The sequence below is a fragment of the Botryllus schlosseri genome, chromosome 7 (assembly GCF_051294905.1).
Source record: "Botryllus schlosseri isolate E-star chromosome 7, Bs_hap1, whole genome shotgun sequence".
Classification (NCBI taxonomy): Eukaryota; Metazoa; Chordata; class Ascidiacea; order Stolidobranchia; family Styelidae; genus Botryllus; species Botryllus schlosseri.
Window position 1 is genome coordinate 24,128,918 of NC_137242.1, and position 12,790 is coordinate 24,141,707.

Consider the following 12,790-nt stretch of genomic DNA (forward strand, 5'->3'; position numbering starts at 1 on the left):
ATGTTTTTAATTGGATTTGTATTCTGCAGTATTGCATAAAGCAAAGATGTGTGGCAGCTGACAGCTAGGTTGGGGTGGAAGGTATGTCCCCCATATAGGGTGGGGGGTATTACCCCATATAGGGCGGAAGGTAGTCCCCCATATAGGGTGGAGGGTATTCCTCCATATAGGGTGGAAGGTAATCCTCATATAGGGGGGACGGTATTCCCCCATATAGGGTGGAAAGTATTTCCACCATGATGGGGGGTGGAGTTGCATTCCACCAGAAATGGTCAAAATGGTGAACCAGTTTTAATGTAGGAAATCTCCACCTTTTAGATTTACAGTGCATGCTATCCCGCTAATGATGAGTACCAGCCTTGAAACCGGGAAGCCTTGTATACCACTGTTACTAATCATTCATGTCATTGGTCTGACCCGACGAGGGATCGAATCCACGCCGGATGCTATCTTGTAGGCATATATTTACAAAAAATTTCAATAAGTTTGAACTTGAAACATATCAAGTTACAACTGTAACAGGCTCCAGAATTGAGTCGTATAGGCTGAAACGTCCCACAATGAAAACTAGTTTGACGTCACTAACTTAATACATCCTAATACTAGTTTCACAATGGTCACTCACCAGCTGTTTTTGGTTGATTCATGACATTATTCCGATGCTTCAATTCTTCAATCTCAGTCCTGTACTGCAATATAATGATTAAATGTGATTGCAGTAGCGCATGAGGACAATTTCGCAAGCGCTCAGCCTACGACAGTTTCCTATACAGACTGCTATTTCACACGTAAACTCGCAGCAAAACAGCATCTGCAATACTCCGGTTGGCGAATGCATGATCATGGTTCAAGTCGAGAAATCTGAAATTGGGGTAATTAATTGCAAGTAATCTTCTAACAATAGCTTAAAGAGCTTCGTGGAGGTACGGAACTTCAATATGCTATAGCAGGGCGGGCAACTTCTCAGGTAGGTTGGCCTGATATGGGAAAATAAAGTACTCGGCTGACCGGATTACAAGTATTAATACATTAATCAGGCATTTATCCTCCTATACAAGGAATCAATCGTATTTAGTGTAAACTTGTAGTTGAAGCGAAGAGCCGGAAAACAGTATTTAATGGATATAATAGCCTAATGTATACTTCAATAGCTCTTGAAATAGTTGAGTCAATCAGACATCCGTTGTGAATCAAAATTGTAAACAAGTTCTTTGAACTCGGATAGCGTAGTGATGACGATAAGCACCTGCCACCCGGGCGGCCCGGGCTCGATTCCGCGTCGAAGGTTTTCCTGGGCTGTTCTTACGGCGACAAAAAAGCCCAGAAAAAGATCCGATGAAAGAGCGCACTTACAAGGAATGGAAAGAGCTATACAGAGTCACGGAATAGCGACAACACATCGGAAAACGAACTGCGACATCGGGTACTAGGCCGCGGTGGATGGCAGTTTAAGAGACTGAGACTGCAACTGCTACGGCAACTGCAACTGGTCGTTCGACATCCTCCTATCTGTTCATTACATCGCATTGTGTCTTATCACATTGCACATTGTGTGTATCTTTTTCGGACAAGAAATATAATCTGACGAATATTACGATTATTAGCTCTGGCTGCATGTCGGACGTAGAAACCCTTAGTAAAGACTGCACGTGAACATCAATTATAATGGAACGCCGCCTTGTCTTGCTGATGTTCATGGTCGAAAATGTTTGCACGCAAATGTATGTATTGTAGACCCAAACAGAACATAAGTAGCTTCGTGACCATCCCTCTCGGGTTGTTCAACTTGGATTCATTCTGTGACGCATAAAATTTGTCAATACTTTCAGATTAGAATTTCACTTTTAGGACAGAAACTCTCCGCGGGCCGCTCAAAATCCCGTCGCGGGCCGTATGTTTCCCACCCCTGTACTATAGGATAGTATATTCGTATTAAAATAAACACAAATATTTATCACTGGTCTGGGGTAATCATCGGCTAGTGAACTGGAGCATTGTATATCAACAATCGTAAAACAAAATATATGCGTATTGTATCGTATCGTATCTAAGGTTGCATTCAAAACAAATGGTTGTTTGAAACACCATGTTTAAAACATGTTTTGAACAAAGTCCTTAATTTTTTTTTTAAGTTGTATAATTATGCCATATGCGTGTAAATACTTTCCAAATACGTGTTCTATGAGCCTACGGTTGTTTACTAGGGATGGTGTGAACCTCCGAAAGGTTCAGGTTCGTGTTAACGCGAACGTGAACCTCATGACGCCGCGTAACGTCATATTGCTATTTCCAACCATACATTTCAGTGAAGTAATAGCCTATAATAGTGTACGCGATACCTAGTGGTGACTCGGGCCACATTATGCACAATGCTGAAGTACATATTGACGTTTTAAACGTTGCCAAATGTATAAAATTGGACAATCAAATGATATAATAATCCCATAAAATCAACATCTTCCTTTGCTTCGCCAACAACTTGCAAGGGAATATAACCATACGCCTCAACGCTCTAGGCCAGACGGGAAAAAGTATTTGGCGTCCGAATATTGCTACGTTGATATTTAGCAGAATGCAAAACGGGTTTCCCACCGATATTACCCCATTAACAAGTTATACAACAGTTTCCAAGACTCCAATCGCACGGATTTGGTTTTTATGATACAATAAACAAGTCAAGATCGACCCCGTATGCCTGCTAGCTTTTCATAAGACAACAATATCAATTTCACTGATTGGTTGAATAAGCATCATTCGCTTACTACATGTAGTGTATGTCGCACTTGATGTTAAGTGATTGCGGTTCAAGGTTACAGCAGAGAGTCACTAAATATTCACAAACGGAAAGCTGGATATTTCGAGCAAACTTTTGTAACAAAGCAAGTACATTTTTTGAAACTGTCAAGGCGCCTCCTGGTACTGTTTTTTGCTGCCAGCGTCATGCATGGATTGCGTCATGCATAAATTTCAACCAACGATGTTATAATGAAGTGAAAATTGTAATATATGTTCACAGTGCAGAACCTACCAAGGTTCGTTTGTGAACGCGAACCTATAAATTTCCGAGGTTCACACACTGAACGCGAACGTGAACCTCACGATCTCACCATCCCTATTGATTACCACCAGATTTAGCCGACGTTTACGATATGAGATGGTTGGAACCCGCGAAATAGCTGGTATAACTGCTATAGTAGGCCTACATAGGTATAGATCATCGGTACGGAATGCATGTATTGATGATGATGACCGCCGACCATAAAAATGCTCCATGACGATGTAGTCCTGGTTAAAGATATTTTAGGTCCATATATGACAGGGTTTGGATGCCTATTTCGTCAAAGGAGTATATTCATCCAATATTTTCACTTGTCAATGTCAATCCACCATGGCATCACAATGGAATATTCGTGATGTCATTGCAAAAAAAACGAAACAAAAACGACAATATAAAGTATGTTTTAAACAAGGGCTCTGTTTTAAACATCTTTGTTTTAAATTGATTTTTGTTTTAAACACAACGCTAATCGTATCACTAAATGAAATACGTCACCAGCGTGAAATTTAGTAGTAATGGTAGTTTGTAATATATACAACAAGATATAATAATACGACACGTTGTACTATTTTGTAGGGATGGTGTGAACGCGAGGTTCACGTTCGTGTTCTGTGTGTGAACCTCGGAAATTTAGAGGTTCGCGTTCACAACAGAACCTTGGTAGGTTCTGCACTGTGAACCTTTTTCATAGATTACAATTTTCACTTCATTGTAACATCTTCGGTTCAAATTCATTATATTTCAACTGCGGGCAACTCGATGTATGGCGCTGGCAGCATTAAAAATCAACACTAAACGCACATGCACCTTGACAATCTAAAAGGTTTTACTTGCTTTGTTACAATAGTTTGCTCGAAATATCCAGCTTTCCGTTTGTGGATATTTAGTGACACTCTGCTGTGAGCTTGAACCGCAATCACACAACATCACGAGCCGAATACGTGGTCAGCGAATGATGCTTATTCAACCAATCAATGAGATTGATATCGTTTTCTGATGCAAAAAATCTAGCAGGCGTACGGGGTCAATCTTGAATTCATATCTTTACTGTATCATTAAAACCAAATCCGTGCGATTGAGGTGTTGGCTACTGCCGTACAACTTGTTAATGTGGTAATATCTGTAGCAAGTATAGAAACCCGTTTTAAACTCAATATCAATGTAGCAATATACCCAGACGCCGAATACATTGTCCGCTCTGGCTAGACCTTCAAGGCGTAAGCATATATTTCTTCGTAAGTCCTCGTCGAAATTGTTGGCAGAGCGACGGAAGATATTGATTTTATGGGAGTATTATATCCAGGGTTGCCATACCGTCCTTATTTCTAAGATTTGTCCTTATTTTGAAGGGCTTTGTCTTAGAAAACTCAACTGTCCTTATTTCTAAGAAATGTCCTTATTTTCGACTTGTGTCCTTATTTTGTCTTATTTCCAACCACTACTGAACTTCCATCGTATTCCTCTGGTATCTGTTTGTTTGCTTGTTTTATTCATGGTGTTTGTCGACAGCTGTGGTCATTTACACCAGGCCAATAATCTTCATTTTATTCCGTCGCTGCCGACTTGTAGCACGGCCCACTTCTAGGCTTTTTATAAGACACCGATTACACGGATGATATGGCGAGTAGCAGCTTAGATAAACCCCCAACCCATAGGTAGGTAGGACTATCTATCTGTGTTGCATAAGATTCTGAAATTATGCTTTTGCGTCGAGATTTCATGACTGCTAAGTGGTGAGATAGCTAGGGCAGTGAGTGGTGGTTTAGCGATTTCGTCTGTACCAAGCTACCGCGGCGGACGTCATTTTGGCAGTAAACAGCAGTGCCAGGTTCCTGCTGTTTGGTCTACAGCAGAATAAGCTCAAGCTGTGAGAAAGGCAGCATTTATTGCGTAGTGAAAAAAGGCGCAGTGCAGTCGACACATTGGTTAAAAAGTAGTAAAGCAATAAATCATTGGTAAATTTATCTAAATTATATTGCATGAATTGCATTGCATATATTGCATATATTGCATATAGTTTTAGCTACAATCAAGGCTAAATCTGATTAGTTAAAATGAATACTGAACACTTAACAGGCGTAAGAACGTTTTTCGTGATGAATATGAGATAGAATTAAAAGGTATCTAACGAAGCTTGAAGGAAGAGTGTTTCACACATTGCAATATCTGCAAGCGTGGAGGCTATAAGAAAGACCGTTATTTCAACTCCCATTGATAGCCCAAAACACAAGAAGTGTGTAATAATGATTAATTGGAGCCATGCGATGAATAATTTTTCCACAAGTCGATCAGCACCAACGACCACGGACTACAAGGAAGCTGCTGCAGAGGGTACCTGGGTATTCCATACTGTCAAAGCCAGCAATAATGCCTTGCCAACGATTGCACATCGCAATTGTACGAAGGAACATTCCGCGATTCCAACAACGCAAATAAGTTTTCTTCGGCCAGGACCAAGACTACAAACATTGTTATTGGAGTTCTTGCTCCATACGCTTAAAAATGATTTTGTCTAGACTTGGTGTACGGCCTTTTCCAATCTTGGTTGACGCCGCTAATCACAACGAGGTGAAGAAGCTTGATTTATCAATGATGGGGGTCAAGACCAGCGTTTCTTTGGGGGGAGGGCTGACGAAGTGCGGTTTCGGCGCTGAGTAAAGTTAAATCTAGACCTGAGCTGTCGTGAGATCCATGGATAACTTTCTAATAACAAGGAGTTGCTGGAGTAGATTGTTTCTGGCGAAAAGTATGAAATGTATAATCTTTTGACAAAGTATATGTACCAAAACGCTTTTTCATGCTAATCTACTTTTTCGACTGTCCTTATTTTCGAGTCCATGTCAATGGCAACCCTGATTATATCCCTTGATTGCCTCAGTTGATACATTTAGCGGCGTTTAAAACACCAATATGTACTTCAGCATTGTGGCCTTATATGTGGCCCGAGTCGTCGCTAGGTATAGTGTATATTAATATATAGGTTATCGCTTCATTGAAAGATAGAGATGAAATTAGCAAAATGACGTCACGTGACGTCACGAGGTTCACGTTCGTGTTCACACAGAACTTTTTAAAAAAGTTCGCGTTCACACGAACCTGAACCTTTCAGAGGTTCACACCATCCCTACTATTTTGCCTTCCAGAAATCGTCTCCCGTGTTAAAAGCGAAAGCCATGGTAGTCAAGTTGGTAGCCAAATATCTACTGACCAAATCAGCAACCATGACTAGTGCATTTACCTGAGCTGTCAGAAGTATGCATACGATAATGAACACCAGGTTTACAATGAGCATCCCTGATAACATCAGATTCCATCGCCTTTGAGCCTCGAAAGTTTGATAGCGATGGCGCGTTTCGTGAAATGTGACTGCACTTTGCGGAGATGACTTGCCTGGAGATGGAAATTAAGCAAAGGTGGTCGAAGTAGTCGAGCAAAAATCTACTGAAATACAGATACAGGTGGTGGTTTAAAAGTCACCAAAATTATTCAAGTAGTGGTAGAATTGGCTGGGTTTGAATCTTCTAAAGTAAGTCAGTATCTAGCTGTGAAAAGCCGTCATAGATATTCCCCAGTGCTCGGTAAACATTTGGTATCTGGCTATGTGGACTGTGCAGAGTGATAGATTTGTGCTGCTACATCGCAGGAGGTATAAATGTTCCACATCATCACAATTCAACCGCATCATACTTTGCAAATGATAGTTTTCTATGGAACAGCGGTTCCTAACCTTTGTTAACCCCACCACTCCGTTTCAGGAAATGGAACGGAGGAAAGGTATTGTGACGCATGAGACCCATGCGAAGGGCAACGCCGAGAAGTTACATGTATTGCTAGATTACGACACCTATCGTTCCATAAATTATGCTGGGCCATATGTTCTGAGATTGAACATGACATATGGGCGAATATACGGTGTGAAAGCAACCACTCATTATCGGTACTTTTGTAAAAATAAAATTTTGTCAATCCTTATCTATTTTTCGCGAAGCACAACCAAAAACCGTATTTTATGAAAATAAAATTCTTGTTGGTACTTCGTGAAAACCTTGAATCCCTCAGATTACCCTTATCAGTCTCTCACTCGCTCTCTCATTGGACGAAAAAATGGGCTTCTACTTGATGAAATATAGGCCTAACCAGCGAAAAGTAAGTGCGACTAAATATTACGATGTAGTAGTAGCGGAAAATTAAATTTACCTAAATGAGTATTGCAAGTTGAGAAAAACTACTTGAGTACTTCAGAAAAGTAGAAATACTTCGTTACTGACCACAGTTGGGAATAAGCTACCTGGTTATACCGTCCCATTACAGTAGGATCACAAACATTGTAATGACATTCACGCGTGTGTGTAAAATGTAGCCCAGAGGCTTGCGGACACGGGAGGCAAGTGAGACCGTGGATCATCTGTCAGCAGAAAAAGTAACAGAAAATTACTTGAACCTTTGGTACTTTTTTACGATGTTGATGAATGACAAATTTTCAACATTTCTGTACACACAATTACGCACCTTGGATACTTATTGTTCGGAAATATTGGTCGAAAGGATAGTTGAAGGATATATTAGTCAACTATAACCTGTGATAGAGTAATTCCTCGTACGCATCCAGAATTTATATCAACTGATATTAATCGAAAGTTATTGTAGCACTGATTTCCAAAATTGAAACAATATTATTTTCTGAGCACTAACCGTGAACGCCACCAAACGTCACTTGTAAATTGCTGATATTGACATTCAGTAAGTTTCAGCACAAGTGTTATTACTTGGGACATCAAATTTTGGGGATATTGGCGTAAAATTTCTGATCGGCGACCAAATTAAGAAGGTTTAGGCACTTAATATCGGGATTCTTTGTCTTCTGAAGTGACATATTTTGGTTGCAAATTCTTATTGAAGTGTTCGGTCTGTTTCGGGAATAATGAAGTATCCAAATTCTTAAGTCTTTGTGGCGATACGTCCGTTTACCATCGCCATGCGATGGCCTCGGTCATGTAGATGGCCCATTTATCATGAAGATTTGGTTTAAAATCGAATATATGTATATAATAGCGAAACCAACTAGAAACCAATTTTCCATCACTGGTCTGTTAGAAGTGTAAAATATAGCGATTATGATATCATGTTACCGTCAGTAGCAACCTGCAAACCGCGGCATCTGGAGCAAATACGGCACCATATTACCATTTGTTGTCACTGCGATGATCAGTGGTCAGGAATAACATCGATAGGAGCGAATTTGTTATTGCTAAATGGGAATCCGCAGTGATAAATAATTAGAATGCATTGGTTGTTAAACTATTTTAGACCCCCCCCCCCTTTATGAGAGTGAAAATGTCGCGCCCCCCGAACTTCATATCACAAAATGCCAACAAAAGGCTATAGCAATCCCAACGGATAGTTTGATTGCGTAGAAGGTTATGACTGTTGATGAGAAAAATCATGAAATAAGAAATCAGGACTATATACAGAAAAATAACTATGAAATGAAGGTAGCCTATATCACGCGACATGGCCTTTTTTTAGTCAACACAACGAAACTAGATCTAGATATAAAAAATCACCTTTTTCACGTCCGCTATAGTAACTTTTGCAGCCTGAGAAGAGTGCCCTCCTTCTGGATCTCAAAATATGGTAACCATATTGTATCAGTACATGGCAGGGTAATCCAGCACCTCACTTGAATACTTCGATTCACGTATGAGCCAAGGGTGAAACATCTTTTACTTTTCACAATGAAACAAATTCTTCTGATTTTTCAAGGTTGTCGGATAACGACCAGTATGATATCATTGACCTATTGCATGCGGTTTGACCTTCTGTATTTGGGAGGCTGTGTACGCACCAGAGTTGTGTCAATCGTAATTTGTAATTGAGCTGAATGTAATAAATTACATTTTTTCATGTAATTGTATTTGAAGCATTTCTATTTTGTGTAATTGTAATTGTAATTGTAATTTGATCTAAATTTTGCTCAATTACAATTTCAATTACATTTTCATGGAAACCTGACAATCACAACAAAAATAATAATTTAATCAATCATTTATTCGTCGCCCCAGTGAAAATCCGGTACGAACCAGGATGACGACAAGGGGCCTTGAGGGATTAGTAAACAGTCACCAAATGTAATAATTAGCCTATTTACATCAGTGTTCTATGCGTGCTGCGTTATAACTAGATAATTCAGTTACCCTAAACTGTTTCACATACTTCAGTAGCAACAGAAAACTAAGTGAAGTACAATATAGGCTAAACCAGTGGTTCTCAAACTGGCGGCGTGCCCCCGCCCCTTGGGCGGCGTGAAAGCATCTGAACGGGACGCGACGCTCCAGTGAACTGAAATCTTTTCCGCGCATGGCCCGATTCACCTCCGTTTTATGGTTATTGCTCGGTGTATATATAGTCTGAATTTCGTATTGGAGAATTCTCTCATCAACAGTCATAACCTTCCGTACCAGGGGCGGGCAACTTCTCCAGTCGGCGGGCCGAATATAGGAAAATTAGGTACTTGGCGGGTCAGATTGTCCACATATACGAGGAATAAATCGTATTTAATGAATGTATTCAAACGACAGCAATGTCACTTTAAAGCCATTTCTCATCGATAATGACGAAGACAATGTGGATTTGAGAACAGGATTGTCAAACAGGACCCTCCATGTCTGCTTCTTTCTGATCAATTAACACGCGGTGCAATCCTTGATTAGGATTTCAATGCATTCGATAAGCTCGGTACCCTAAATTTACCAAGATATCAATTCATTAGGATTGAGTCCAGTGCAAATGCCGATAATGCAAGTCTTCTCGCGTCGACGAACTTACGCGTAAACTCCACTCTAGTACGCTGCGCACTCACGTATATAATAGCATACAGTCAGGAACGTAACAGCACTTCGTCATCCCTCCCCCCAAACCGTTGATATTGCCCCCCACCAAATGCTAAACGAGCGAAGCGCGCAAGAATTTCTATATTTCATGATATAATCGGTCAATATGATCGGGGATTGCATATATATTGCTATCATTTTTATCCTCTCTTTGTTCACGTAACAATATTTACCGGTAATAGAGCTGAGTGAGGTGTCTTGGAAAATGTAGGCCCGCTAAATAATAATTAAACATCTTCGGGCAAGCCCGTTGGTATAATGACTTCGTTACATGATGTTATTTCGTGGCCTCCTGTCTGCTATGTCAAAAGATATTGAAATTTACTTTGGTCAGAAACTTTTCGCACCCTAATGTTCATCAAATGCAATCTAACAGTTTCCGAGCAAGTGAAAATGTAAATGCGAACCAAAATATCGTAATTCTTAGTTATCATCAGGAGGTGCTTTCCTTTCGCATTTATTTTAATTTCACGCACCTTATCGGTATCAACCTTATCGCTGACGCCTTACCAATTACATTTCATTATCCTGTCTCAGCTCTGAGTAGCCTTATCGTTTGATTACATTTCATTGACTGTCCTGTAGTCTATTCCGTGTAAGTCGCTCAAACCTTTTGTTCTTAAGGGTGGGTTTCAAAAAGTTGTCTTAATTTAGACCTGGCTTAAGGCCAGTGATTGACTTGCTCAAGACGCCAGACGTCGGCGGTCTTAATTCGGTTTCAAATGTCAATTTGGCGCCGCGCTCGGCCAAGTCCGTTAGTTGCGAGTAATTACTGTCTACTTCGTCGCTGTAGCGAGTTCAACACGGAACCGAGGCCAGTTGTTATTGTTTTGAGTTGCTTGCTGATGTCGTATAGTATGGTAGCGATGCAGTGAAGGAATACGGAATTGCTTGAGTTGTTGAAATTTACGGACGGATGATCAGAACGGAACCCCGAGGAAGTATCTGGCAAATGATCAGCACGTTATCGCAAAGTATTCGAAGAAATAGTGCGGCTGTGATACCGATTTTTGAAGACACAACTGCCCAGCATTTTGGCATATTAATCGATGAGGATTATGCTCTTGGAGATGCTGAATATCCACTGAGGACTTATTACTCACGCCACTATTATGCCCAAGAACTTTGACCGAAAAAAGTCACTATTGTTTTCATGCATATTGTTACCCTCTGGCAGAGCGCAGTGCTTTGTGTTGAAGAAAATATCTCGCGCATTGGCTATATTCATGGAAGAACCTCAGAATATCGATATGACAATAGCCTGCTTCTGCCTTTACAATCATAGCAATGCTGACAAGGCAGACGGAGCTGAATTTGATGACATACTGCAACTGGAAGCGTTGACCGCACTCCCACAGTATCGACTCCTACAGAGAAATCTGCACGACAACGCATGATCTAGAGATTTTTGCAATACATTTGATTACATTCCAATACATACTCGTGCTTTATTTCTTGTGACACGTTAAAATGAGGTAAAATGTGCATTATGGCTTTAAGTAAGTTCAAGTTCATAAATTTGGACACAAGATAGCGAAGTTATTGCAAGGGGCTTGGAAAACTGGAGCAGGCGAACATGAACGGCTGAACAAAATTGAATCAAATGTACAAAAGACATGTTTTGACTCTAGATTCGGCTAGCGTCAAATTAATGTTGTTCAGCATCTTCTAAATTATTAACGTTGAGACCATGCTCAACTTGTTTCATTCTCTTCTGCTTTATCACTGATTTTCAAATCTTCTCGGCTTCATAGTTGACTTCGGGCCTGGACTTCGGTGAGCTGTTGGTAGAGATATAACTAATAAATTTCGAACGAATTTTTCAAATTTTATACTGTTGCTATCCATACAAAACTCAATAGTCTATTGTAATACATAGCATCAGCAAACTATACGAATGTTAATAGCAATAATAATGAGATAATAATTAATAGCAATAATAATGAGATAATAATTAATAGCAATAATAATGAGATAACAAACAGACAATTGATGGCCTAGTAATGAATGCAAACTTACCTTGATCTGGTTGGAAATGTTGCCCAAACAACTAGCAGATGCAGCTCCCAACTGCTACTCCATAAGTTGGCACATCAGATGGGTCAGCATCTATCACAAAACAAATTATCAAGCATGGTATGAATATGAATGGAAATGACATACTTACAGCCCAGTGTTGGTATCATGGTGCGAGGAACTGGATAAAGCTCGAGCAAAGTGCTTTCAGAAAAACCTTAATATAAAAGGAACTGGATATTGGTATGCTCATTCACACTCACATATACGGATAGATAGATAAATACCTATTTGATGGCTTGGCACATCACTGCTCGTTTGATTTTCTCTGTGTTCCAAAAGAATGGTGCTATCATTTGTTTCACAGCCTGCAGCTCACTCTGGTGGCACATTGCACAGCTATATAATAATTTTTACATGGACTGATCATGCTGCTATGTCGATACTATGACTGGGTAGCAAATCTGTGAAAATCAATGTTGAATTGACATATATCTCAAAACATTTGGATTACTGAAGCGTTAGCATTTACTGCACTTTGAATATTATTGGCATATATCACTTCACATCAATGGCCCCTTTAAGCTGCATACATGCGCAAATGCGCAGTGCTGACACGGTTTATGCACACAGAAAATCTGAAGTCATGACCCTTTTTTAGTCGTTACGCACTGTTTTCCGAGGGTCTGCGTAGTGAGTTCTTGAGTGTACGCACAGACTTGTCAAAAATTAGAGGGAACATTGCTTCACATCTATAGCAATTCACTAACAACTTCATGCAAAGTCATGTCATTTTTCTTTCCGAAACTTCTGGATCTTTATCCAG

The 12,790-nt window shown here is 40.1% G+C and overlaps 2 protein-coding genes and 1 long non-coding RNA gene across 4 annotated transcripts in view; 1 reads left to right on the forward strand and 2 right to left on the reverse strand.

Moving 5' to 3' along the window:
* The window catches only part of LOC145442952 (uncharacterized), a 418,025-nt gene that overhangs the window by 274,622 nt on the left and 130,613 nt on the right, over window positions 1-12,790 (forward strand). The window lies entirely within an intron of this gene.
* The window catches only part of LOC145442828 (sialate O-acetylesterase-like), a 360,699-nt gene that overhangs the window by 245,364 nt on the left and 102,545 nt on the right, over window positions 1-12,790 (reverse strand). The window lies entirely within an intron of this gene.
* Window positions 1-12,790, reverse strand: part of LOC145442796 (uncharacterized) — a 69,110-nt gene that overhangs the window by 54,429 nt on the left and 1,891 nt on the right. For both annotated transcript variants that reach the window (XM_080320805.1, XM_080320806.1), the window contains exons 2-3: window positions 6,297-6,448; window positions 626-689 (exon numbers count right to left, since the gene is read on the reverse strand). In XM_080320805.1, coding sequence (XP_080176931.1) covers window positions 626-689; window positions 6,297-6,448 — 216 coding nt within the window. The remainder of the gene's footprint in view (window positions 1-625; window positions 690-6,296; window positions 6,449-12,790) is intronic.